The following is a 27,518-nucleotide window of genomic DNA, read 5'->3' as shown; positions in this document are numbered from 1 at the left end:
GTAGATAAAGCACAAAAGGTGGTTGATCATGTACAAGAACACAGAGATAGAGCTGAGTAAGTCAGCAAAAGCCCCTAAACCAAATCGGAGAATCCATCACAACCGAAGCGGGGGTAGCTACTGTCCAGGACTGATCCACACTCTCCTCCAAAAGAAGCCCTACCCAGCTGGAGCCTTCATTTTCCCAAGAAACACCTGATTTAAGCTCAGAAATTGAACGCAGATGACAGGAGACTCTAGACTAGAGAGTAGACACATGGAGGAAGAGGCAGGAGCTATTTGTGAAGAATAAAGGGACTTGCGAGTTGCGAAGACTTACCCAGAATGGCAGAGTGCGCCTCAAAGTGCACCCGGCTTGCGGAGCACTTCACAACCGACTTCTGTACCCCACCGGAGTCAGCTCAGTCTACAATGACCTGAGGATTTTCCCCTTTCCTTTGCAACTCCGTGTCAGTGAAGTAGCACGGCATAGTTTTGCGCTGGGCTGCAGTCCAAACAGACATGAAACTATTCTATTTCTGTCTGCCACACCAACACGAGGGCTGTACTTTTAAAGATCCTGCGGTCAAGCACGCAATTGCACAGTGACCGGCAATGGTAAGGGGTAATTGCAGACCTCATCAGCTTCTACTAAGCTGCCAACAGGACAAGGTAAATTACTTTAAAGCCCCACAAAAACAACACTAGCCACATAAATAAATGTAAAACTAAAATCCAGATGTCTAGCTGAGAGGAAGAGAACGAGCGACTGGGGGAAAAGACGCGCTTATGCGCTACCTCGGCAAAACGCACACGAAATCATTAAAATCGCATGAAATATGCGCGATTTCAGACGGCAAGGGCGTGTAGTCTCGGTACGTATTATTGTTGGAGTGCTACCATAAAAAATTCAGGGTATCCCTTTTCACATGAACTGTGGAAATTTCTGTCTCCCGGAAAAGCGCAGGAGTAAAAACGCATGTGCGTGTAAGTGAATGTGCCGACAGCGTGGTTTGAGTTACTGAGGATCGCCCAGGGCTTTGGACTGGGGATGCGTCCTGCTTACCTCGCAGATTCGTCTGGTTAGTGCGTGGCACAGCCAGCAGTTGCACAGTGCAGGCAATCGTATTAGACACATAACGATGATAGCCTCCTTACTACGCTAGTTCAATCGCAGGACCAAACGCGGAGAGCAGACAGCTGTTCACCATTAGAGCCGTGTTTCTCATTGGCAAGGCACTGAGTTGCCGAGAGAGACAAACTTCTCAAAAGAAGTCTACGATCCCCATAATTATCAAAGTCTGTAGAGGTTTTCTGGTCTGAGAAAACTTTCCATTTAAATTCCATTATGATCCAAGCCTCCAGACTTATTTAATTCCAGACCTAGTCCACGAGTACAATAAAAGACTGCAAAAACAAGTTAATGGTGAGAGAAGATTTTGGAGCCGCCTAACTTTGCATTGGGGCGTTTATTAACGCTACAGAATACATTTTGCTTTCAGGTTTTTCCTAACATGATATTTCATGGGTGGTCTATACAGGCTATACAGTATACACTATTCTGCCGCAGTAGGTCGGCTCCTGAGCTCCGCCTTCTGACACATTTTGTATTTTATTATAACGTTGTTTTAGAAATTGTTGATGGAATTTATATTTGCCGTAGCATATATTTTTACTTATTCAAGGATACGTAACGCTTGATAAAAACCTTAAATTTCAGGTTTCATTACTGTTTTTGGGCCTGCGAGGTTCCCATATTAGTAGAAGGGTTTTCTAAATATCTCGTAATACGCGTCACATTAATTACATCCTAGAACATTGTTGCACCTTGCCAGGATTATGATGTCACACTTCTTTCAGTATTCCTACACCGGCTTCAGTAGCTACCTATTAAAAGTAGCCTGTTTTACTTAATTGCAGGGTTAATGCAGACATTAAACGGCCACTGTCCCACAGGGGACCCATTCGTTTTCATAGACACATTAGCAGTCAAATTAAATCGGTTTAGTCATAAATAGAGGATATACACTGGGCAGTCCATTCATCCATCCGTCTGTCTATCCATCCATCTATCCATGCATCCATCCATTTATCTACTATAACCGCCTGTCCTCGCATACAAATTAATCCACCTTTCACCTGAAGATTTAATATGCATAGTACTCTGCTTAACAGCTATCGTCCTCTTAACTATATTACGCGAAGAAGAAAACTGGACAAAATAAAAAATAACAGGCCGATATACAAAAAAAAATCGAAAACAGTAGGCTAATCAAATCATTTATTTGCAGTTACTTTTTTTCACATACGGGTGGCTACTGTAGTTATGTCATCTATGCAGAAACCTGAAATTTAATGCATTACATTCACGGAAGGTACAGGTGGATGCGGTAAACATAGATAAATCAATAGGCGTGTTGAAAACATGCAAAAACGTTTACCTTCCTAAGAGACAACTGCGCTTAAAGTCTCGGTTTTTCCCCCACCAACTGACTTTGGCTAGAATCGGACCTAGGAAGTACCACAACTCTACAGCGGCAGACGTGAGGAAATGAAACGCAGACAATTATATTAATCTGCCGTCTTGAATACTGCTTCGATGACTATTACATCGCCACCTGCTGGTGGATCCCAGAAGAAAACCCAAAAAATGGAAGCGTGCCGAGTCTCTGTATAATTCTCCTGTTGCAATAGCTGAATACTTTTACTTGAACATCCATCCGAGCACAAGCTGTTACACTACGTATAAATTATAGAATCGGTTCACGTCAAATAACTTCATATTTAGACGATCAAGGGCTAAAACTCCCGCATCTCCTATTTGCAGAAGCAGTGGTATGAGCTATTTATTAAAACGTCGATTTCTTTCGTTTATGTTTCTCAATCGGAAGAAACATCTAAACGCAGATTCGTCTATGGGTATTGCTTGGGTCACATGGTTTGGAAAATACGAGGCAGATCTTACGAGCTGGGCTTAGAAGGCTTCTCATGGCCCCTACGAGATCCATAAATCTGCACAACAGCTATTACATGCAGTTAAAAGCAGTAATATTTATTACTGCCACCACCAGCAATACAAATCAGCTGCAGATCGACAGATTCAGCAAATTCAATTTTGTATATTCAATATTCAAAATGTAACACGTGGCTTTACGAGTTTTTTTTTATTTTTTATTATTATTCGATGTGGGGAAATAAGAACTGAGGCAAAACTTCTGAGCGAAAAGGTTCATGCAGAATCCGGCGTCTCATCGCTTTCTCTGTCGGGTGACACTACATCCTACTGTGCTTAATCAGACTGCAAACTAATCAAAACATGCAGTAGCGCATAACAGCGAGGATTAAGTGTTTACAAATGTCTGCTGCTCACAGACATTATGTCATTTATCGGGCTAGTTTCCTTGTTATATCTCCTGATAGTCCTATGTTTCCATGTTGTTGGCTGTATTTCCATAATCACTAAACTGAGAATCTTGAACTGCTAGGATCTGGACTAGGCTTTCGGTTACTATAACGTTCTTTTGAATTGTCCCATTGGAGAATTTAGTGAAAGATACCTTTCCAGCGGTTTCCAGAACTGAGTTCAACAGTTTGTGTGCTGTTTGACATTGGACCGTCCAGCAGATACACCTAGTGAGTAAAGCTGAACATGATGGATACGCCAAGTGAGTAAGGCAAGTCTGGTCAGTCCGAAGAATATTTCGTTTTTTATGTGTAGGACTTGGCAGTCAGATACAGCTGGCAAATATAGCTACACAGGTACTACGGTGATTTTGATCGCTTAACTTTACTTGTCAGCCTCTGCGGAATAAAACAAGTAATCCAACCCAAATGTATCTAAAATACATTTTAATCTTGCTGAAATTAACATTTGTTACAATATTAGTTTTATAGATTTTTATGTTCTTTTTTAATATACTGTACAATCATGTCACGAAAAGTGTTTTACATCAAGGCACAAGACAGGGTCAATGTGAAGGTAGCGTCCCGCCTTAATATAGGCCTACCCCCCCTCCCCCCCCCAGCGCGCTGCTCGGACGGATGGAGGACAGCGGGTCGCATGACACATATGTTTACGTTAAAAGAGAAGTATGGAACCAGTGCAGTTTTCCGTTTATTTCAAACAAATCTGTATATATTAAAAAATGTAGTTTTCTGTACTTTGAGGTTCTATGACCATATACATTATGAAAGTGCTCTATTTGATCTTTTTTTCCATGTTCGACGAAAAGCAAAAATCATACGATCAGGAAAAAATGCAAGAAGTCAGTCCTGTTGTCTGCACGCCGTTCTTCTGCTTCATATGAGGGTCCGTTTTTCGTGTGCCTGAAAGTGAATGTGATGAGCGTACCCCTGCAAAACAAGGAAGAGCAGAAAGGTCAGCTTCCCGTGACTCCCTCGAAATCGATCTCTGGATTATTCATTAATATACCTCCTTACTGCAGTTGATTTCGAAATGGAAAAAGGTCATTCTTGACATTTCACGTTCATTTTAATAACTATGAAGATTACATGAATTTAATGTAATTATTATTAATGTATTAATATTAATTTGTTATAGGCACTGGTTATAATAGTGTCCCTTGTGGCCTAGGTTGTGGATTAATATACCTGAGAAGTGTGGGACAGAGCAGGTGAACAGAGATAGTGACGTGACTATACTCACCGCCTTTCCCGAAAAGGCTCACATGGAGGTACTTCTCCTCCGCCGGCCGAATGCCTTGGCTCCTACGTTGGTGGGGACGAAGTTGCGGTTGCCCATGCCCCCCGACCGGCTCAGGAAGTCCGCCAGGCGATGAGTGACGCAGGTAGCGGTGTTGCAGGCGCGCTTCTGCGCTGTCACGCTGCTTCGGGAGACAGGACGCGGTTACTGCAAGCCGCACAGTATACATGTCGCCGGACGTCTTAGAAATGCCAGGCTACTGTGGAAGTGGCGTGATTGCAAATCAAAATATTTACCCTCCATCAAACAACACACTTCATCTAAATACAACGTACGGATAAGGACTACTGGTAATGAATCTGCAGTATAACAATTAACAGCTTACCTGAGCCCCTTGGAAATGTGGAGATAAAGTACGACTTAGTAGCCAGGGTTATTAAAAATGGATGAGCAGCATTTATAATAACATACATTCATATGTAGCTATGCTTGAATAAAAGAGGGGGGACATTCTGGAAAATAAGTTTATTAGGCATGAAACGCAGTCAAGCTTATAAGAAGGATTTAATATCAGTTATATGTAAGTTTTATTACAGTACTATTGTTATTACTCTGGGTTATTAAGCTACTTAAAAGCCTACTTTCTGCATTTTGCAGGTTTAAGTAAACCAGTGTAACTAAATTCATTAACGTTTGGTTGATTTTGATTGTCTCATTATTCTTTTTGCACATCGTTCTCTGTCGAAATAGGGAAGTATCATCACATTAGGAATATTTGAAGGGTCTTTAGTCCTGTTTCGAGGGTGTCAGTCAAGCAGACAAGATCCACATGCATCACAGATTAAATCAAAACGAAGGAGCAGGAAGACGGGGCGGCAGAGGGAGGAGCAGAGCTGCCTAGTTGTCAGTGTGCGGCTCCCTGTCGCTCCCGGAGAGGCTCCGCTTCCTGCCGGGCGTGCCCGCTCCCACGTCCGTGCGCGGGACGGCCTGCAGCTTGTGCAGCTCCTGAGACAGCTTGCCCAGCACACACGTACTAAGGTTGGAGCAGCGCTTGGACATGCCTCTGTCCGGGCTGTGGGGAGAGAAGGACATGCAGAGACAGGCTCGCGGGAACAGCAGCATGCGGCCGCCTCGTCGTCGCGGCAACCTCATCCTCCCCTCGCCATGCAGTTAGGCCTGCCGATGCATCGTTTAGCCTGGATGCATCTTAAGGGAAAACGGCATTCTTCCAAACCATGCTGAATGGGACATTCCCAAACCATGCCCCACCCCACCCGCACTCTGTAGGCACTACCAGCTGTCATCCTGTAAGCATGCTCTACCCTCATCTGCCAACGTGGCTGAAAAACACAGATCCGGTCGTTACTGGTGTCATGCAGCATTTTCCTCTTGCACAACTTAAAAGGATCATGCAGCCGCAAGCTGTCTCTCGCATAGCAGACAAACAGACTCTGAAACACGGACTCATAATGTGAGGAAAGAAATCAAAACCAGTCCATGCGGGATGGATCGACAGAGAACCGCCCAACAGGAACTTGGAACTCCAAGCTTAGGGATGGTAATGTGGTCCTTGCTCTGGGCACATACCTCGAGACTCTAATCAAACACTTGCAGGACTGAGTTCTAGTTGAAATGGTGTGGTATTGCTCCGCAACAGAGTAGAGATTGATGGTTAAAATAGAAGAGTGAGCCACTGAAAACTATTTCACCTGCCACATCATGCCAAATATTGGCAATAGAATGAGTTGGTTCATTTTAAGTGAACATTTCATATCATCCAATTTGCAGAGAACATTCAATGAAGCTGTTGAGCTTCCAAAGAGGTCGGTACCTATTTCCGTCGTTCTCCTGTTGGTCAAAATCTTCCATCGTCATTTCCAAGAACTCTTTCATTATGGCATTGAGCAACCTCTGAGCTTCATAATTTGACAGTGTAACTTGGTCTGTCACAGACTCCAAGCCGGGTCTGCAGGCAAACAGGGGGAAGATGAAACTTATATCAGACATGTGAGGAATTATTGCTATGGCTTTCAGAAAAAAAAATCTGGGAGTGTGTCACTATCATTCGTTACTACAATGGACCCCAGCCAGGATCAAAACAATCTGCTAAAAGTATCCCACTTAAAATCTGTCAAGGAGCCAAGTTCAAATTTATGATGTCCCCTAATTCTGAAAATGGAGTGCAGCATGAGGAGCACCCAACTATCCAGACCATAAAAAGACCAGAATGTTTCTGCAGATCAGCAGCAGTGTCAGGCTCGCTTGTCATGTAGTGCGTTTGCCTGCTTTGGATTGAGTGAAGCTTAGACTTGAACGTCATGAAAACAATGACTGCAGTGCTCTCTCTCACCTGACGGGGGCGGCATGTGAGCAGTACATGTGACAAATGACCAGGGCATAGGCAGCGAGGAAAGCCGAAATCTTCAACACAACCATGGTTTCCTGTGGCAAAAAGCCAGTGCTCGTCAGTACCAGAGGCATTAGACATAAGAAAGCTCAGCCATCAGTGGCATCAAAGTCACTTAAAAAAATATGAAAAGTATGAAAGTCACACAACAGTTTGACAATAGTAGAAGTGCACGGGTAGAAGATCACTGATTCTCTCCTGTCGCACATGATGCATGAAGGTTGCCAAGGTACTAAATCCCAAATGGTCTACTAATGAAGATACCCCAAAACAACTGCACCTAGAGCTCAGACTTTAACAGCCTGTACAAAAGTGCCTGTACAGGACCAACAAGACATGCTTTTATCCTCCTGGGCTACCACTGACTCTCAGCCCAGAAGCTGTCATTCTCCTACATCTGTCAAACAGCAAAAAGAAGATGCAACTTAATGCCTCCATCACCCGTTTGGCTCCATATGAGGCAGGTGTTAAAAGGTTTTCAGCTTTGTCCTGCTCTGGGTGACCCTCTCTCTCTCCTCGGATGCCAACACCAGGATGGATACTCTGCAGTGATGCTGGACTGAGGGATGCTGCTCCCCGAGGAGCTGGCACATTAGAGTAATGAGGTACATCCTGCTCTTTCAGGATGCCTTGACAGTCACTTCACATCGCATGCTGAGCATCAGATCCCTGTTCTTCCTCTAACACTGCAAGTAAAAAATCTGGCCAAGTGGACGAGTCTCTAATCTTAGTTACCTTAATTGAATTACATCAAGACATTTCCTGCAGATTTAGTCATCTGCAGCAAAAGAAGCAGACGGAAAGTTCGTGCATCTCAGCAAATTATGCCCTGTGGAAATAATGTAAAAGGTCTTTACTTACCTTGAATATTAGACCTTTCTGCAAAATTAAGAGGATAAGTAGATGTCTTTCCACTTGTACACCCAACTCTTGATACTGCTGCACACAGCTACAGAGCCCTACCCTATATATCTACCACTAGGGTTTGTGTATTGACTGTGTAGGAGTTTAATTATCTGTCATCCACCAACCACAAAGCACAGCTTCATCAGCCAGCCAATCAGAGGCCACCTCTTACTTCTGGCACACGAAAAGGTATATGGCAGTCCAGTTACGTCATTCTTTAGTCACAAAGTGCTCCATTCACAAAATATGCCAAGATCATTTTAACCATTTCATGTCTAAATAAGTGTCAAGGTCGTTAAGTAAACAGCAACAAATAAAAAAGAAAGTCATCATAAATATTTTAATTGGCCTCCCAAAATACTTTACAGGTATCAAATATGAAATTATTGAAACCGAAGAACAAAACTTAACGCCGGGGACATCTACTGTGCAAAAAAGTGTACTGCAGTTTCTGTGGGTGGTCGCTAACATTAACATTAAATTGTGCAAGAGTATGGATTTCTGAAAACAACACAGGTATCACAAAACAAAATGTATTAAATGGGTTTGCAGAATGAAATGTTTGCCTGCATTTTAATTAATAAATGGGACTATTTTAGAACTTTTTGGGTAGAAAGACAAATACGCATTTTAAAAGAGATGAGTTACGTGGTAATGCGTCTATATGTTGCTATTTTCCGAACCCCTTTGCTTTTTGAAACCGCATTTTCATTACCAGTGTAAAGAAAAACTGTTGTGTCTGATTATTACGGATGCATCATAAAGATATTATTTTCTGTTATGAGTTAAATATTTCATTCAATACCGGTCACATCAATAGGATTCTTATTGAGACTATTCGGTATATTGTGTTTCTTTTGTGCATATAATTGCCGAGGCAGTTAATAATACTGTTGTTATAAAATCATTATTATTTCCGTTATGTTTTCGATTTCCTTCTTTTGACACTGAATAACTTGGTTTAAAAGTGTTTTTTGTGTATCACTTAATTGCCTGATTAGCCGCATCGCCTTATACAAATGTAGCATTAAGATCAGGTTAAAATAACTTTCAAGTCAGGGTAGTATCTCAGCGACGTTTAATGGCGCTGCCGTTTTACATTTTTAATTAAACGCGTGTATATTTCTAAATTATCCGGGTTACAGTGAAACGACCGTTGAAGAAAAGCGACAAAGGCACCTAAGATTTGGGGAATTACTATTGTTTGAAGGAGCGTATCATTTTTCTTAGTTTTCATTATCGGTTTGGGCATCATTAAGCATTCCGAGAGGCTTCCTTTGCGTCACGGAGGAGCCCCATTAGCGGGGATGAGCCTTTTAGTGCTATTGAACGGAGCGCTGGGCAGATAACAAAACGAGTAAATCACGGGAAATTGGACAGCGCTTGGGTCCCCCCTGCAGCGCGGAAGCCAGCGGCTGCGGAGGTGTGCGCACATAATCCTTTTTTATGAATTCCCGGGTTTGTACAGACGCGGTGAGAAACGGAGATGCGCTGTCAATTAGGAACTTGAGTGTTGCAGCCTTTCTTCCTGTGCGATTGTGCAGACCACGTCTCAGAGTACATGTCGAGCAGACTTCTGATGGACAGCTTGACAGCAATTTAAAGGAACACCTTAGTGCTAAACCAATGATGATCACTAGCTTATATCATTTAATGGCTCAAAAATGTAATCGGGACAATTTGCGCCAACAAACTGCGCGCTGATTAATCAAGTGTGCACACCAACTTCTACGGTTATACGGTACACACGCCCGTAAATCCCGTTAGGAAAACATTTGAACACTTGTAGGCAGCGGCTACGGAAATTTACCCAAAGTGACCCATTAGGTATGAGGAAAGAAGAGAGAAGGATCGACGAGAGCTTAATGTCAAGTTAACGATGACCTTCTTAATGTACATTTACGTCTGTAGTTTGAAGTTGAGTGTTATGCATCAGTTTGTTCTCCACTCCGGGAAAGAAGCCTTGTACACTGATTAAAATCACTGGTTCAATAAAACAGGACAAATGAGAATCCTTCCTGTGTTAATGGACTACAGTAACTTTACTCAGAGCTCAGTCTCATTGTACCTGGAATGCCAGACTGGAATATCTTGTACAAGTGTTTATATTTCAGTGTTCTATTATTTCCATTCTGCTCTTTTACTGATGTGCTTTGGTTCTTGTCTCCCCCTCAGGGGGCACTGACCACCGCACTGACCCAACCCCCCCGCCCCCCCCCCCCCCCCGTGTAGTCAGTGGCCACAAGCCCTGGCAGTTATCTGTTCTTATTGGTGTGATTGTCTAGTGGACTCAGAGGTCACTGGACAGAAAACCTCACAGTAACATTGGGACAGACAAGTTCGGGGTGCTGTGCTTCTGTGTTCTACAGTATTGCAACATTGAATCCATCCATCTTCCAACCACTTATATGGAGCTGGGTCATGAAGGGAGGAGTCTGGCTGGAGCCATTCCCAGGCAGAGGACCCTGGACAGGATGCACGTCCATAACGGGGCACATACAATCGTACACCAATGGACAGGATGCACGTCCATAACGGGGCACATACAATCGTACACCAATGGACAGGATGCACGTCCATAACGGGGCACATACAATCGTACACCAATGGACAGGATGCACGTCCATAACGGGGCACATACAATCGTACACCAATTAGCCTGCATGTCTGAGAGAGAAAACCAGAGGACCAGGTTATAAGTGACACAGAGTGGAGGCCGCGTTTGAAACCACCTGTAAGCAGCAGCATTGCCTGCTGTGCCATCCACAATAAAGCCAGTCTCAGCTAAACCCGAGTTTGTGTTCTGACAAGACTAGAGACACATGGAGGAGTGACTTGGACATTTTCAAATGTGGGTGTAGAGTCATTCTGCAAATATGAAAAATTAAAAATGTGAAATACATTCCCAAATGACACAATTAGACCATGCAAGAATACTTTAATATCCATCCATCCCTCTTTTCATGCAGTTACCCTGATCAGGGACATAGAGATAAATGTACATTTTACTGACTACTTTTATCTGAAGATATATAAATAAATTGGTTCTGGTTTCATTGTTTACAGTCCAGAGTCTCGGACACGATGGGATTTCTGCTGGGTGTCAGATTTTCCGTCGGTTGGGACAAGACTGAGGTTCTACGTCACAGCAGCAGGAAGACAGGAACTCTGGGGGATCGACTGACAATGAGCCGCTAAAAAAAGCCAATGGCTGATGTGTCCCCTGTGTGTCACCCTCAGACAAATACAAAAAGAGCCCCATTTTTTAAAGAGGAGGAAGTCAGACTGGTTATATGCGGTTAGGTGGACAACCCAGCGTGTGTAACTCCGAGTGTGTGCCCTGTGATGCACTGGCATCTCGTCCAGGGTGTCCCCCTACTTTGACCTGTTCTGCTTGAGATACGCTCCAGAGTCCTCCGTGACACTGCACTGGACCAATGGTTGGAAGATGGATGCATGCATGTCTGTAGCCAGTGCTATATGCTAAATATACCAACAGCCCGTGCTACAAGCTAAAAATGTTTAAGGCAGAAGCACTGTCACACTGACCACCTTTATGATGTCTGATTCTAAGGAAGCGATGATTTAGCTGCTCTTATCTATGTTGCAGATCTCTTCGCTCCATTAAAAGCCTCTTGTTAAACTGATAAAAACAAAAATGCTAAAGTGTCCTGCTATGACCCTGCATCCCCTTGGATTGTACAGAGTCCATAATGACATGACTCATAACATCCTGCGATGCTGCTGCAAATGTAGAAACATGTGTGAACTGGAAAAGTAACACAGCACCGAGGAACTTTCTAGAAAATCAACCATGGAAGTGGGAAAGGCCTTGTTAAGACAAGTAAAAAAACTGACGTTGTTGGAGCATGGGGCACAAGAAAATGTCTTTTAATGGAGAACATCTACCAGGTGTGCTGTGGCAGAAGGGGCAGTAGCTGCTGGGAAGAGGGACAGGCCCCTTCTAACTTACACCAAACACTGCCTTTCTGTTCATGCTCCACGAAAGCTCAGTTACCCAACAAAGAAGCAGCCAATATGTGAACAAATATAAGAAGAGTAGCACCAGGTGTCCTGAAAGAACCCCAGCTTTCTCATTCTGAGGCCAGTTCTACAGTTTAGTTGATGTTGTTCAGGTTGGACCCCTGATCTGCAGTATTTTTAGAAATGCAATTAAAGAACTTGGCTCTTATCCAGATGCTACTTTCATTCATGACTCTGCCAGCAATGCTTTGAGAAATTAAGATTTGAGAAACTGCAGGTTTACATTAAGGCTCTGGTGCATTAAGTGACTGGCCATTAATATGGATCTAGGATGGACTCACATATCCCCAACAGTGTTTGTGCAAGTGGAGAATTTAGCAAACACACATTTTTAAAAACAGGAAGCTCTAATTAAGACAGATCCATCCAGCAAGCAGCTTGAAATGTCCACAGAGGAGCGAGCAAGATAAAACCCGAGAAGGAGCCAAGTAATTGGCTTGTATTTTGAGGACAGAGGTTAAAAATCCCAACAATATTTTGTGGAGGTTGTTCTAACTTTCACACAGAACAGAATGCATTTGGGGAACAGCGATGAAGATTTACAATCTGGATGAAACCAGATGCAAGCAATCAGGGTGGGTGGGGGTTGTTTCCCACCTGACCCTTGAACTGCATTGAGGTGTCCAGCTGACTGGGCCAAAGGTGCACTGTGTGCATCATCAAAATCCCTAAAGGGCAAGAGTCACATTCATGTGGAAGATCCCTCACACAGGCTGCAGCAAGGGATATTAGCCCAGTAATGTGCTGTGCATTATCTGTTCATTATATAAATATAAACATATATCACAAAAGAACATTGTTTGCATTGAGACTTTCTTGGCAACACCCACAGCAGTGACTTACTATATCCCCTCACTAACTATAACCACAGATCAAGTTTGCTTGTCAAATAATTAAAGCTACACATAGTTAGGTTTGGTTATAACTTTAAGGTTGGGCTCTAAATGTGGTGCCATTGGAACAATAGGTAATGGTCTTTCCCTTAGGCCAGTTCACATTCAGGCCCTACCAGAAATGTCCATAATAATTTTTTCTCCTCATCACCTAAAAACTTAATTTATGGTCACCAGTTTGCCTCCGGGGCTTTTATTTGTGTGACTTTTCGATAAGGCAAGGGCTAAGTACTGGGCATTTAAAAAAAATCCTTCTTATTTTCAGTTTCTTGTATTGTATATTAGTGTAATTATTCGAGTTTTAAAGAGAATTGCCATTTTAGAAGAATTGCAGAATTACAGCAATTTCAAATTTACGCCGGTTATACGTGCGATCGGATGCATACCGCGCGGTCACACCCGCATGTCTCCTGTTAGGCTTTGGGAAAAAGGTGAGTTAAAAAATAAAATAAATGATAATAACAACTTGGAAAACTCAAACAACGAATACGCGTTGGCATATCTACTGTTTGAATTACATCGTGTGCACTTTCTAATAATAAATCGGCATTCTGCGAAAAATCCTTTACGGAATGACACGAAGCAGAAGCGCTTCCCGGTTACTCGGCGGCTAAAGCGCTGGGAGTCTAGTCTCAGTGGCGACTTTAATCAAAGTTCGTCAATTGCAAATATCGCGGCTACGATGTCTAGCCAATGTTAGTGTGCTGGAGGCGGGGATAGCAACATGTGCGAAGTGATAATATAATCCTTAGTTAGAAGAAAACTTTGCTTCCTATGGAAACCTCGGCGCGGCTTAGAAATGGTATCCAGCAGCAGATTGCCGAGCCCCTGGACCGTGTCCTATGGACAGACCTTCTTAGTTTTAGGCAGCTTATTAATTTGCTTTCTTTTGTTGTTATTCATCCGTCAGCTCGTAAAGCAGAGGAGACCGCGGGGCTTTCCCCCCGGACCTACATCTCTGCCCATTATTGGAAATATATGGTCTCTTGCCTCGGAACCGCACGTATATATGAAGAATCAGAGTGAAATCCACGGACCGGTACGGTACTTCAACACACATCGGCGGGCGTTTTATTCATTTGCAACTTGAAATAATGTCCACGGTGTAAAAGGCGGTGCATCTTGTAACAATGACAGCATGACGTTTAATGCACTAACATTAATCGAAAATGGATTCCATGCATATTTAAATGTTTTGCTGTACATTTATCTATACTGATGCGGAGTTAGCAAGTATGGAAGTCTGGGCCTGGTCAGTAAAGAAATGCATCGCATTTCAACTATTCTGCTTTTTCTGGATGTATGTTTTACGGACAAAGACTTGCACATAAGTTAGAGGAGTGTTAAGGCAGCAGGGACCAGCTTTCAGGAGAAGCGCGACTGGGTTTGGGCAGCCGGTGAGACCCCGAGCAGATCGCAGAAATGCTGAGCTCGTTTTTCAGTCGGGTTACATCATCCGCTCTTCTGTGCTTTGTGAACAGTAATTACCGGTCCGACCGGTTTTCGTCTTTTTTTCCCCCTTTTACCCAAGAACCATGTTGGAGAAATTAACTTGTAGATACAAGAATTGCTTTAGATGTGCCCGGTTTAGTTAAAAAATGAATGTTTTACATGAAAGAACGAGTTAAACCCCAAATACACTTCCTCATACAGTAGTTTCAGTACTGATATTCGTTTTCGTTATTTATTTACCTATCTTTGTTTTTTTAGATCTTCAGTCTTGACCTTGGCGGTATCTCTACCGTGGTGCTGAACGGGTACGACGCTATCAAAGAGTGCCTCGTGCACCAAGGAGACGTCTTCGCAGACCGACCCTCACTGCCATTGTTCCAGAAGATGACCAAGATGGGAGGTACAAATGATTCTCATCTTTTCTTTAGCTTTTACTGTTTGCCTCAAGAAACTTAAGAAACTGGTTTGTTTGGTGCTTCTATCCAAGTTCATCTTACTTTGAATTCACTACAAAACATGTGTCTCGTCAGTTAGTCTTTATATTACATGCATAGTTTTATTTTAATATGGGTACCACTTTACAATCAGACCTTTATAAAGCGTTTATAATCAGGCTATTAATTAGGTTGTAACATTTTGTAAATCATTAATAGACAAGTTATAGCAGTTTTTTAATTAATGAGTTATTACCATCTATAAGTTGCAAAATGAAGCCTTGTAAAGTGGTACCTTAATATATGTAAAATATTTTAAAGTCTGCTGAAGAAGGTATAAGTATCATAATATAATAATAAATATATATAAAAAGATATATTCTCTTCAGTTCTGTTGTCTTCTGTGCAAAAGGGCTTCTGAACAGCAGGTATGGACGAGGATGGATAGAACACCGCAAGCTTGCCGTCAACAGCTTTCGTTACTTTGGCACGGGCCAAAAAACTTTCGAGAACAAGATCTCTGAAGAGTGCATGTTTTTCGTGGACGCCATCGACGAGCACAAGGGGAAGCCCTTCAACCCCAAACACCTGGTGACCAACGCCGTGTCCAACATCACCAACCTCATCGTCTTCGGGGAGCGCTTTACCTACGACGACACGGACTTCCAGCACATGATCGAGATCTTCAGCGAGAATGTGGAACTGGCCGCCAGCGGCTGGGCCTTCCTCTACAACGCCTTCCCCTGGATTGAGATCCTGCCGTTCGGCAAGCACCAGAGACTGTTCCGGAACGCGGTCGAAGTGTACGACTTCCTGCTGAAGCTCATCCAGCGCTTCTCGCAGGGCCGCATGCCGCAGTCGCCGCGGCACTACATTGACGCCTACCACGACGAGATGGAGCAGAGCACAGGAGACCTGGGCTCTTCCTATTCCCTGGAGAACATGATCTTCTCCGTGGGCGAGCTTATCATTGCCGGCACGGAGACCACGACAAACGCCATTCGCTGGGCCATGCTCTACATGGCGCTCTACCCCAGCGTGCAGGGCAAGAACGCCTCAATGAGGCTTTATTACCTTATAATGCATGTTACATAATGTCACAGCCCATATTGAAACACCGCTCTTCACTCACTGGGTATCATTCCTATAATTACTACAGATGTCATTTTACATTAAATTAGAAAGAGGAAATGATTATCAAGGTCTGCTTTCCAGGACATTATTTAACCTGTAATCCCTTTAGCTGAGTCCATAATGATGTGCCCAGTTTGGTGGCTTGTTAGTAGCAGATGGGTAGACTAAGTCTCGTATCTCTAAAACACTTTGTGGTTCACCTGAAGGGGAACCAAAAAAACACCCTGGGAAGTGGTTAAACTCAAAGGTGGATAGTTCAGGTCCAGAAAATAAAACATCCTGACCAAGGTTTTGTTTCAACTAGCCAGATGCATACTCTGTGATGCGGACTCTATAAACTGAACTGGTTGGTTGAAACAAAATTTTGGTCTGGATTTTTAGTTTCTGGACCTGAACCATCCACCTCTGGTTAAACCAGTCAGTTTTTGACAGCGCAGGTACATCCCATCCACCATAGACTTTGAAGCCTTATTTCTTCCATTGCCAGTAGGGGGCAGGAGACAGGCAGCACTGTTGAGAAGGGCGTTTGCCAGCCTGTTAGACGACTGGAAAAAATTACTTGTATTAATCAGAGGCACCAGAGTGGATTAGGAAGTTATTATTTTTCCTGTCAGACAAAGAAAAGCCGACTTTTTAAAAAGGATAGCTTTAGAAGGAAAGCATTTGAGATATATTACATATCTCACTGCCAGGTCTGCCTGAAATTCAAAGCACTACAGCTGTTACCAGTATTTGCAAGCTGCTAGTGTCGCTTCTAGTGACCCTGTGGTTTTTCTCCTCTGGCAGACAAAGTGCAGAGGGAGATCGACGTGGTGGTGGGGAGCTGCAGGCCGCCTGGCTTGGAGGACAGGCTGAGGATGCCGTACGTGGAGGCTGTGCTGCACGAGGTGCTGCGCTTCTGCAACGTGGTGCCCCTGGGCATCTTCCGGGCCACCTCAGAGAACGCGCTGGTGAGGGGCTACACCATCCCACGGGGCACCACCGTGATCACCAACCTGTACTCTGTGCACTTTGACGAGAAGCACTGGAGCAACCCGGATATCTTCTCGCCGGAGCGTTTCCTGGACAGCCAGGGCAATTTCGTGCGACGAGAGGCATTCCTGCCATTCTCATTGGGCAAGTCCCCCCTCCGTGCACTGAACAGCACTGTACAACTTTCCTAGCTAACGGTCTGTGCGATCTATTGTGAATCACCATCAAAGCACTTAGGTTGCAGTGTATATAATGGAGGAGCAAATTTCCAAAATTGAACAGGATACGAGTTAAGAATTTTGGAAATTAATGTAAGTTCTTCATCAGATTCCATGAGGACTGAGTTGAGTCTTGGTTACCAAAACTGTAACATATCATGAGGAAGCCTGATTTTAGATCATTGGTGGTCTCAAAACCAACAAAAATTGGACTGAGTAAGTGCTGGAAATTTGCTCTTCAGTTATGTTTATGGTTAGTGTTGAGAGGTTGATATGTACTCAGGAATGCTGGGTAATGTTCCCTCCCACCATTGTTGTCTCGTCTCATGTCTTTGCTCCTCCCCTCCAGGAAGGAGACACTGCTTGGGCGAGCAGCTGGCCAGAATGGAGCTGTTCCTCTTCTTCACCACCATGCTGCAGAGATTTTGCCTGCAGTTTCCAGCAGGCTTCGTTCCCAGCCTCACGCCCAAACTGGGCATGACCTTACAGCCTCTGCCCTACAACATCTGTGCAGTCCGGAGGCAGCAGTGAGCAGAGACCCATGGCCACACTGACCTGCCTGCCAGTGAGGCTGGACTCTGGGCTTGTGAGCTCAGACAGCATTTGAATACATCCCTCGAAACACTGCACTGGTTCCCGGTGGACATTCTCCGGGAAAATCCCGTCAGCTCTGTAGAAAGCCACAGAAAACTCAAGGCCATGCAACTGAGAACAGTAAGCATGCATGGTAAAGATCTCGAGTGTGAGGAGCAGTGTGTATGTGTACCCTCTCTATGCTCTCCACACCACAAGGTATATAACCCTAGAAATGCAGTCACACACACCTGTTCACACAGACAGGAGTCAGAGGAGAGTCCATCGGTGCGAGTGAACGGGGTCCACCTCCCTCTGTGTCTCTGGATCGTGTAGCTGTCCGCGCCGATAAACTGGAACACTCAGTCCTGCTGCGTCAGGTGCACATCTGCTTTTCCCGGAACTTTCTACATTCCCGCGCCCTGCGTGTTGTGCAAGTTCCCCCCCCCCCCCTCCCCTTTGGCTCAGCCTGGTGGGCTCTGTGTACACAGGGATCCTGTTCCTAGGACTTTGCCTTAGGAACGCGAGTAACCAGAAAGCGGGTACATTTCAATACCTGCGATTCTGGCCTGGCAGGGTATCGGCCTGTCACGTAGCTACTGATACAAGTGTTTCAAAGTTGGATGTGTATATTAAAACAAAAAGACATGCATTGAGGTAAGAAGTTAAGGATTACAGTAATAAATCAAGCAATTTCCATTCAAAAATGATACAAATACAAATATCCAGTCGTTTTCTTGATTCTTGCAACCCACTGTGCCATTTGTCTCTATCACAAGTAAAAACCCTTGCACTGTAAAATTTTGATATAATATTAAATTATATTTGTCTTTATTAATAAATATAAATTTCTCCAAAGGGTATTGATTTATTTTAAAAATAAAAGCATTTCAACTATACTTAAGCACTTGGACACAATGTGATAAATCTGTAGTAAAAGCATCCAAACCGGCCCATAGGCCTATAAGGGTTAATATCAGAACCAGCAGTAACCTCAGACTGAGCGTTTTCTATTTTTAAAAGTGATCACTAAAGGAGAAGTCGATACCGCTGGCTGTACACGTTCAGTCAATATCCTCTATCGATCTGATAGTGGGGGCTGTGTTTGGCAATGGACCACAACTAAAAATGTCACAGGAGTAACAGGTCCGGCAAACACCTCACTCTGTAAGTGCATAGCTTGGCTTTTCTCACTGCGTCCGTGAGGAAATGTTTTACAAACAACCAACGATTTATACTTCAATCTGACCCATTGATCAGAACCAAATGGCATCACTGATCACTGTGTAAGTCACATGGGTGTGTCATCCCCGCGGGTACCCGGTACTGGTCTAGTTCCGGGAATTCCGCTCTGCCAAGAACCTGGCTGTCACCCGCAGTCACCATCTGATCTGCATACTTTTCACTGGCTGGAAGTAGCGCGGTGATGTGGCAGTTCCCGCCAGGTTTCCTCTGGGCCCCAGGCCATGCGAGGGGCTCTGGGCCCAGGGCTGACTCATGGCAGCACAGTGCCATGCAGCATGACGCAAACACACTATGCCGCATGATATGTTATGCATTTTTACCATATAGAAAATAATCACATACCTAAAGGCATATTATATTACATATTATTGATTTTGGTGAACATTCCGCTGCCCAGTGTTGGATCCAGAACAAACTTACTAGGGATGAATCTGAAATTAGTGAGGAGACCCTTTCCTTCCCCCCCCCCCCAGCGGTCATAGACTGGTTGGCATCCACCTGAGGGTGCACATTATCGGTTTCAGGGCAACCTTGTGAACCCAGGTCAGAGTCGTACCCTGGTTTCTAATAAAACAACCTTCATCCTATGAGATAAGGAAACGAAAGCACTTAGGCACACAGCCATCATAGCTGACTTCAGAATCCTGAGTCTGGCCTGCAAACTGATTTGTTGGGATATTAAATGTGGTTTTTCATACTCCACCCAATTTTTGAATTAGAGAAAATGGGTATATGAAAAAGCAGTGTCAGATTTACTCTCAACAGAACAGATGCTGGCTGGGGATCAACATGAGGGTGCGTCATGATATTCTACTTGTTGATGGATTTAGGACGTTTCTGCTACACCGAGAAAAACATCAGAGGAACTGGGATACCTGCAATGCAAGTTATCTTCATGGCATTCAAGGCATTACTACTGCCTTGATTTTATTATTGTGATAATCTTCTTCTCTGTGCAGAACAGAATACTCTTGCTGTAACTTTAGACTAGTGTTCTGCAACAAAAAGATACTCTGGCGAGTTATTGAATGGGATGCACGTTGTTTCGCCATCGACTAGAAATGTCTTGCTGACTGACCAGTTGGCTTTAACCAAACCTCCGACAACACGTGTATACAGGGACCTCCAATGCAAACACAACAGTCATAAGTGGATAGATCTCAGTACCAAGGAGCATGGATTGAGCTCTCATCTAGACTTCAAGGCTAGGACATGACAACATCTCCTCTTCATGGCCATCTACCTCTTTAAAGCAATTTAGCTCTCACCGATTTCTTTATCTTGTGGTCTGGTGGACCACAAGGGACTGGCGACACAGTCACAGCTCTGAGGACAACGTAGTCTTGAGACCACAGATAAACCACGTCTCTGACAGCAGCATCAAGCTGTCACAGCAGTCCCAACGCAGCCGGCTGAAGCAGAAGGGTTACCACCCGCTTACGGCTACATGCCCATCAGACTGTCGCTGGAGGGCTGGAGTTCCCATGGTAATGCAATGAAAGCCACAGCTGAAAAACTCATAGCTTTTTTTTGCTCTCCCCTGACACTTACTTTACCAAGTTCCAAGATGAGCTCCTTGGCTCCCTGGGTCTTGTGACCATGCAGAAGCAAGTGGAATTCATCGCTGGGATATTTAAGGTCAGGAGCCTTCCCTTCATCTCTGTTCTTTACTGCTGGCTAAGTGAGGAGGATCCATTTATTCTGCATGGCTAAGCATCTAAAATCCTTCATACACACACGCGCAGGCACACACTCAATGACAGGAGAACAGCACCATACACAAACACTCCCAAAACGAATCCCAAAAGAAAACCAACTAACTGGAAAAGAAAGAAACAGGCGTTTGACAAATAAACATTACTTGACAGCTCAGGGGGTATTTAGGGATGTGTTTTATGACAGCTATAAATAACAATAAAAATGACCCCCACCCCCCCCCACACATATTCCAGAAGACTGAATGGTTACATCAGACATACATATCTAGGTGCTACATAGATGTGACAGCCATTCATAAATGTATGCATGGAAAGAACATCAGAGGACTATGGCTCATGAGACAGTAAGAAGTCAATAAACACTTAGCTTTCATGACATACGGAGCTGGAACTGAAGAAGGGGTAGGGGCAAGCTGAGGCATTACAACTGAGCTGTGCTCCGACTGGGGAAACAAAGCAACGAAATAAATTAGTATTACTATTATTGTTGATGTTATTTCTATGTTACTTTGACCCAACATTCAGGTGATGCACCCGTGACAAGCGCGTATCTGTCAGACTTAAAAATCCTCGCTTAGGACGGTTCACGTTAATCGCAATGCATCATGGGAATCCGGGTTCAGCTGCGTCACGGATCAGTGGCGGGACGGGGAGAGTTTGGCACCGACGCTGCGTCCGGGAGGACGACGCCGAGTCACAGGGTATAAAAAAATAGGCAGCCGGGACGAGAGTGGTTATGGTCAGGAACACGGGAGGTGGTGCACCGTGTAAAGAAAAATGTCGGATGCCCCAGACTGGTGAAAGCCGATTTTACATCCATAAAATAGTATTAGATAAAAACTCTGGAAACAGGATGGTAATTACAGATTCCCTATGTACAACATGTCAGCTGCAAATATAAAACAGATGCACTCTGATACGATTGATTATCTAAAAAAAATATATGCAGATACTCTTTCTGTGCAGAGGTTAAACACTTGTTTGGTAGTAAAAGGTGCATTTTCTTTTTTTCCTTTTTTTTGTTTTAAATATACTCGACTGATTTACAATGCCTACTTGAGAACTTTCCTTCCCATACCGAGGGATTCCGAAAGGTGTCGAACGAGCTGGGCGCGCGCGAGCAGCCTCGGCCACAGGGCGGCGCTGCGTCGCCGGCGGGATGATGCGCTTCGGCACGCGACATCCCGACGTCGTTCCGCAACCGACCGCGAGATGCGGAGAGCCCGAACGCGTGGACGCTGCTGCTCGACCAGCTAATCCGCGCACCAGCCAGCTGTACGTTTGGCAAATGATATATTGCATTAAAATAGCTTTAAGCAGAATTATTTAAATAAAACCTAAAATAAAAAAATACAAACAAGACTGCCTGTGAGTTTACAAGAACGAAACGTTAAAATAATGCCGACAGCAGAATGACCAACAAACGGCTAATCCCATTCAGATACAAAAATAACCTTGTTTATTCGATGTACGATTCTTGTCTGCGTCCGACGCTGTCCGCGCGCACACACAAGCTTCGGGGAAGCTTTTCCTGGTGAGGACAGGCTAGGCCTGATTGTCCTGGGTCCCACACACTGGACTGGAGTCTTCAAATAGCTAAAATGAGTTTGTAGCAAGTTGTTCGTACAAGGAATAAAAACGGTTACAATTACTGTTTTTATATAATATATATATATATATATACACATATATATTATATAATATACAGCATGAGAAATTATTACTTCATGGGCTGAAATCCTGCAAAAAAACTTCTGATCTATTGGTGAATCCTGAGTAACTGTGAAAAAATACACTTATCAAAATTAAAAAAAATCCCTTAGGTGGAACATGTTCCGGTTCTCTACCCCGTATGGTAAACACTGGGACTACTGGGGTTAGCTGGCTGGCCTCTGTGAATTCCTGAAATGAATGCAAAAAAAATAATAAAGTAAAATGAATCTCATAGGCCACACACAATAATGAAGGGGTATTAAACAGGAAAGGAAAGCCTGCATTCAGTTAAAATGTCAGCTCCGGTGGAGTCTGATACAGTGAGTGTCACCAGCATCATGAGACTGCAGAGAGTGAGGAGATGGTCCATGCTCTTCATGGTGTGCAGGGTGTAACCTGCACGTCCAGTTCAGACAGGCACATTTGAAATGTATTCCTACATGTATGTCATTTTTTTCACGTTTTTATTTTTGTTTTGTTTGTCCTCGTCTGCTTGGCTGAATAAGCCTCAGATTCACCCATCTTCCTCTTTTTCACGGTTCACTTTGGTAAATGGTGTCAGTTGCTTCAGAGGTTTGGGTGGGGGGAGGAGGGTGGATGTTACTCTTTATAGTAATTCTTACTGTCTTATTAGTACCTAATGGAGATTTAAGCGCTCGACGTTCAACAAGGCAGCATCACAGCTAGATAAAACTTTACACCAAGGAGTGGAGGTCCCTGCGTCTTCACTGCGTCCCGTTCGCAGCTTCCCCCTCGGCTGAAGTGCGTGTGTTTGTTTTTTTTTTTTTAAATCCATGGGGTGAAAGTGCATAGGACTGGGGCTCCCACCATCGCAGTGAGAGTCTGCTCACAGTAATAAGGCCTTTTGTTTCCCCCCCTTGACACGGCACAGTGACGGTTCGGTGTGCAGAGGGCTTCCCAGCCGGTTGGGGAGGGGGGTTTAGCATTACACCCGCCCCCCCCCCCCCAAAAAAAAAGCCGGCTACTGCCGCTCGTCCTCCTCAGCCTCCTCCTGGATGACCTGGATGTCATCAGAGGCGGGAGGTGTGGCCGGCCGGCTGTCAGTCTGCTGCGTCTGTGCCTGCTTGCTCTTCTCCTCCTCCTCGATGGTCTTCTTCCACACCTTGTGGTTCTCCGCCAGGTGCTGCATGATGTTACAGAAGAGCCGGCGGCGGCCCTTTCTTCTTTCTGTGTGTGGGGAATATGGGGGGGGGGGGGGTAGGGTTAAAATGAGAATATCCCTGGGGCCTCCTGAAAACGCCCGCCGTCGTGACGCGATATGTTCACGGGACTCGTCGGCTCCAAGAACGCTAATGGTCTGAACGAGCGAGAGACGCGCTGGACGGCAGCCATGTCGTCCCGCCCTCCTGATCTAGTGACGCTAGTGGCCAATTAGCATCATGCTAAGATTAACGGATGAGCAGGAGGTAATTGAATCGACTTTCCCTCGGCCTCCTAAATGAATCCCCGGCTCCACACAAGATGCGGCTGGACAAAACCCAACACGATGAAAAGAAGCAATAGCAATTAACACAGCCAGATAAATGATTTCATTTTCATTACAACAGTGAGGTTATTTGAGCTAACAACCTGATTTATAGCCAAACCTTCCAACTTGGACATTATAATGCTGTGTAATGATAACTGTAGCACTGTAGCCCTGCACATCCAAGGCTATGGGTTCGATGTCCCAGTGTGCGTGTGTGTGTGTGTGTGTGGCAGTTTGTATGCTCTCACACACAAAGAGATGCTGTTAGGTGAACTGGTGCCTGAAAATCACACATAGTGTTTGATTGCGTGTGTTAGCACATGCCCTGTAATGTAAAGGCCTTGCATCAGAGACTCCCAAGGCGGGGCATCAGAGGGACATGCAGATTCGGGGGGGGGGGGGGGGGCAGCATTTGATAAGGGCTATTGAATACATAAAATTATATGTAAAAATTGGATGGGGAGCCCAAGGTAATATTGTGTCAAAGGGCCCCGTGTACCCTGTGCTTAAAGGGACCTTCTCTTGGCTCACTATGACTGAACTGGATAAGCAGGCCGAAGATGACTGGCTGGATGACTGAGTGATAACCATCGCAAATCTTGCAGTCTCGACAGAACATAAAATCTCACTTGGTTCAAGTTCTTCCTCCAGTTCATCGTCCTCTGTTTCCGTGTCCGCCCCCTCTTCCTCCTCCTCATCCTCCGAGCACTCCTGGTCAATCCAGTAACCAGGAAGCAGTCCAGCCGCGTCGTAGGAGTTGCAGAGTGGACCCACGATGTGCGTGATGAAGGATTCCTGGAGCTTGGCCAGCTGGGGGGAGGAGCGGTCCATGAAGGGGCTGATGGGAAGGCCCAGGCTGGCCTCCTCGTCACCCTGAGGGAATACCACCAACGCATCTGAGTCCGGACAATTCAGGAGGGACTGGACACTGAGAAACCACAATGGCACTAAAGACCTTTGTGTGAAATGTGGCATGCCTCCATAACTGAAACACAGCAGATGTGGATTTCCACAACCAAACCTTCAGCACACACTATGATACAGAGGTAGAAACTTAAAGAAAGTCTGCAGCTCAAAAATAAGTAAGAGTGAGAAGGAACTGGTTATCTCAGAGTAAAAGTGCAAAATCCTGGTTGGTTGAAATAGAACCTTGGTCTGGATTTGTACTTTCTGGACCTGAACTTTCTACCTCTGATAAATTGGAAGGGACAGATATCAATGCCACTCGCACCTGCTCATAAAACTCATTCACAATGCCTTCTGTCCACTTCAGGTGGAGGTCGCCATCTTTCGCCGGCCCATTGATGTCGGCCAACTTGATACACACTTGGCAAACTAACAGACGGTCATTTTCATTCGACCAGTCAATTCCTGGGCTGTTCACATCGTTAACCTGATTTAAGGGAGCATAAGAAAGATGTCCTTAGTTATTTAATTTCATACAAATTCAGTTGCTGACCTTACAAAGGGAAATTGACGTCTTGCAACAAGAGATGAACAAAGACAAACCCACGACACACACAGACATCCCGCTACATCTTGCCTGAGATAACTAGGGACTCTCTCTATCACCAACCTTTGAATTGAACTCGGCCAGGAAATCAAAATGCTTCTTCAGGTCAGTGGCAAGGATGGCCTCGATGACCAGGAAGCGAAAGCGCTTGAACTCTACGTGATCCAGGTTGGCCAGGAAGTTGTACTCGGGCTGGGACAGGTAGAGGCTCCAAGCGGAGGCAGCGTGGTGATTCTCCAAGACCGAACGGTCATTGTACAGGACCGCCTTTGAACAGAGAAACAGAAAGCAGAGGACAGAGGAACAAAAATATTAGCACAAGTATCTGTAATGCCCACTCCATATATGCAAACTTATTTGTTTGAAGTCATCTTTGCACTGTGCTTCCTGTACATTTGTGACTTCTGTTGTGTTCCTTTGTTTTGTACCTATTGTACTGTGAAGCGTTTCTGCTAAGTATGTTGTCCTGCATTTCATGTTTGGCATGAACCACAACCAGTTCCGGTATGTCTGTACATACTGGTGTCCTGATATACCATAATCTCTCCAGGCTCCAGCCAGTCTGGGATACAGCACCCCAGACCCATCCAGAGCCAATGCCCTGAATACCTTTCAATAACTGTACTCTCTTATAACATGGATCATTACTCTATTACAATTTTCGCCTGCTTGACAGACACTCCTTAATGAAGCAGCCTCAGAATTGTCAGACTTAAACTCTTACCACGGTTAAATGTCAGTTAAGTGCTTTGAATCAGACGCCCTACTGTCCGCCTGGGTATCTGTACCTGCCGTTTCCTGGGCATGGCTCCCATGTCTTAACCAGCAATTCGCTAAAAGCCGACTCTTCAATCCATTTCCCAAGTGCTACCTTCCCGTGCTAATGTGCCTCCGTTGGCACTGGAAGCAGGGCTTCAACATGGTCAGTGATCCGTGTCTTTGCTTGGCGATGACAGGAAGGAGGGGCACCCACCTGAGGTGCGTTAGTGGCTACGAGGAAGGCGTTCGTGCGACCGGGGTGGTCGTAGTCGTGCATTGCTGCTGCTACATATAGTGCCATAAGCTCCAGCGCAGGAACGTTCCATGACAGGCAGCCGTAGCTGTCATCGGGTATGGTGCAGCTTCCGGAGGAAGTGTAGGCCACTCTTCCCGGAGAGATCCCGCTGTCCGAGTCTGGGAGAAACAGAGGCCGCCCGGCGTCAGAGGAAGGGAACCTCGGCACTGCTCATCTGCTGTTAGGCGATCGGCATCCGCATTGAGGAGGCATGGGCGGAGCCAAACACACAGCTTTTCCACAGCTACAAAGATCCGAGCCGTTTCCAAGCCGTAAATTATTCGAGCTGCACCTGCACTGACATGGTACTAGCGGGGCTAAAAGCGAGGTGCTTTTCACCACCATCTGACTGGTAAAAATTCACAGAGATACCAGTAACCTGTGTTGATACGCATGAATAATCTGAAGGAAAACCGGGCATATTCTCTATATGAGTCATTATTAGTAGTGTTGCACATCTCGATTTATTGATGCATTCCTGATACCTTGGAACGTGAAAATTTCCAACCTCCTACTTATAAAAGTACTATAGAACAGCTCAATGGAATTGAATTGTAGCGCAAAATTACACAAGCGAATGCTAGTTCCAGTAGCGTTTGACGCTAACATAAAATGCTGATTATCACAGACGTGCTAGCGGAAATTAGTACATAGTAAATTATGATGTACATCGTATAAATCGTACGGTTTTACATTACTGTCGCTCACCAAAACCAGCAATGCGTTTACCAAGCCGCCCCCTCTGCAGTGTAAAACCGAAGTGGGCCGGAACAGCGCTGTAACTAGTATCTTCGCGGTACAGGTCGGGTACAGCCTGGTTCCTGTATGCCAGTGGAAAAGCAGCAGTACCCTCCTGCTCCCCTTTCAGTAACTGGCTATGTAAGTACAGTATAAGAGGGTGTGTACATAATATTAATTAATACTTCATTGATCCCCGAGGGGAAATTCTCTTTTTGCTTGCCCCATCTTGCTCCCTATGAGAGCAACCTTGGCCATGAAGGGCAGCCACCCGTTGCGGTTCCCAGGTACCTGGGGGTTAAGGGCCTGGCTCAAGGACCCACAGACATGCCGGCTTGAACCAGCAACCTTCTGATCACAGACACAGAGGCTT

The 27,518-nt window shown here is 44.8% G+C and overlaps 4 protein-coding genes across 13 annotated transcripts in view; 1 reads left to right on the top strand and 3 right to left on the bottom strand.

Moving 5' to 3' along the window:
* The window catches only part of LOC111842967 (INSC spindle orientation adaptor protein), a 38,678-nt gene extending 36,115 nt beyond the window's left edge, over positions 1-2,563 (bottom strand). The window contains exon 1 of one of the 5 annotated variants that reach the window (XM_023810161.2): positions 2,421-2,563. The gene's annotated coding sequence lies outside the window, so the exon portion shown is untranslated. Of the gene's footprint in view, positions 1-319; positions 791-1,045; positions 1,140-2,420 lie in introns of those variants that run through there. The other 4 variants (XM_023810152.2, XM_023810169.2, XM_023810143.2 and 1 more) reach the window with 4 other exon arrangements.
* Positions 2,564-4,080: 1,517 nt separating this feature from the next.
* Positions 4,081-8,282, bottom strand: LOC111842996 (calcitonin gene-related peptide 1-like). Of its 3 annotated transcripts, none has more exons than XM_023810204.2 (5): positions 7,911-8,258; positions 6,993-7,084; positions 6,474-6,608; positions 4,646-4,823; positions 4,081-4,332 (listed from the first exon to the last, which is right to left on the bottom strand). In XM_023810204.2, the coding sequence occupies exons 2-4, from the start codon at positions 7,076-7,078 to the stop codon at positions 4,664-4,666; spliced, it is 381 nt and encodes a 126-aa protein (XP_023665972.1). In that variant the 5' UTR covers positions 7,079-7,084; positions 7,911-8,258; the 3' UTR covers positions 4,081-4,332; positions 4,646-4,663. The 3 variants fall into 3 exon arrangements, with proteins under 3 accessions (XP_023665972.1, XP_023665963.1, XP_023665954.1); XM_023810195.2 differs by having other exon boundaries at positions 4,646-4,826; positions 7,911-8,253; XM_023810186.2 differs by lacking the exons at positions 4,081-4,332; positions 4,646-4,823 and adding an exon at positions 5,113-5,714 and having other exon boundaries at positions 7,911-8,282.
* A 4,991-nt stretch (positions 8,283-13,273) lies between these two features.
* On the top strand, positions 13,274-18,524 carry cyp2r1 (cytochrome P450, family 2, subfamily R, polypeptide 1). Of its 4 annotated transcripts, none has more exons than XM_023809731.2 (6): positions 13,274-13,323; positions 13,803-13,931; positions 14,603-14,744; positions 15,191-15,823; positions 16,699-17,028; positions 17,452-18,524. In XM_023809731.2, exons 2-6 carry the CDS (start codon positions 13,902-13,904, stop codon positions 17,631-17,633), a joined length of 1,317 nt encoding a protein of 438 aa, XP_023665499.1. In that variant the 5' UTR covers positions 13,274-13,323; positions 13,803-13,901; the 3' UTR covers positions 17,634-18,524. The 4 variants fall into 4 exon arrangements, with proteins under 4 accessions (XP_023665499.1, XP_023665509.1, XP_023665491.1 ...); XM_023809723.2 differs by lacking the exon at positions 13,274-13,323 and adding an exon at positions 13,499-13,694; XM_023809741.2 differs by lacking the exon at positions 13,274-13,323 and having other exon boundaries at positions 13,496-13,931; positions 16,699-16,862.
* A 2,270-nt stretch (positions 18,525-20,794) lies between these two features.
* The window catches only part of LOC111842923 (cGMP-inhibited 3',5'-cyclic phosphodiesterase 3B-like), a 46,433-nt gene continuing 39,709 nt past the window's right edge, over positions 20,795-27,518 (bottom strand). The window contains exons 12-16 of the mRNA XM_072698149.1: positions 26,327-26,526; positions 25,417-25,620; positions 25,072-25,233; positions 24,470-24,713; positions 20,795-23,539 (exon numbers count right to left, since the gene is read on the bottom strand). Of these exons, the coding sequence (XP_072554250.1) occupies positions 23,334-23,539; positions 24,470-24,713; positions 25,072-25,233; positions 25,417-25,620; positions 26,327-26,526 (1,016 nt within the window). The 3' untranslated portion in view covers positions 20,795-23,333. The remainder of the gene's footprint in view (positions 23,540-24,469; positions 24,714-25,071; positions 25,234-25,416; positions 25,621-26,326; positions 26,527-27,518) is intronic.

The sequence above is a fragment of the Paramormyrops kingsleyae genome, chromosome 13 (genome assembly GCF_048594095.1).
Source record: "Paramormyrops kingsleyae isolate MSU_618 chromosome 13, PKINGS_0.4, whole genome shotgun sequence".
NCBI lineage: Eukaryota > Metazoa > Chordata > Actinopteri > Osteoglossiformes > Mormyridae > Paramormyrops > Paramormyrops kingsleyae.
The sequence above is the reverse complement of the archived record's forward strand: the minus strand, read 5'-3'. Positions and strand labels throughout refer to the sequence as shown.

Excerpts from the sequence above, each read along its gene's own strand:
- LOC111842996 (XM_023810186.2), bottom strand. The coding sequence starts at position 7,078 with ATGGTTGTGTTGAAGATTTCGGCTTTCCTCGCTGCCTATGCCCTGGTC. Across the intron at positions 6,609-6,992 it reads TCACATGCCGCCCCCGTCAG|ACCCGGCTTGGAGTCTGTGA; the intron begins GTGAGAGAGAGC and ends GTTTGCCTGCAG. Across the intron at positions 5,715-6,473 it reads CAGGAGAACGACGGAAATAG|CCCGGACAGAGGCATGTCCA; the intron begins GTACCGACCTCT and ends CTCTCCCCACAG.
- cyp2r1 (XM_023809713.2), top strand. The coding sequence starts at position 13,692 with ATGGTATCCAGCAGCAGATTGCCGAGCCCCTGGACCGTGTCCTATGGA. Across the intron at positions 13,932-14,602 it reads AGAGTGAAATCCACGGACCG|ATCTTCAGTCTTGACCTTGG; the intron begins GTACGGTACTTC and ends TTGTTTTTTTAG. Across the intron at positions 14,745-15,190 it reads GAAGATGACCAAGATGGGAG|GGCTTCTGAACAGCAGGTAT; the intron begins GTACAAATGATT and ends TCTGTGCAAAAG.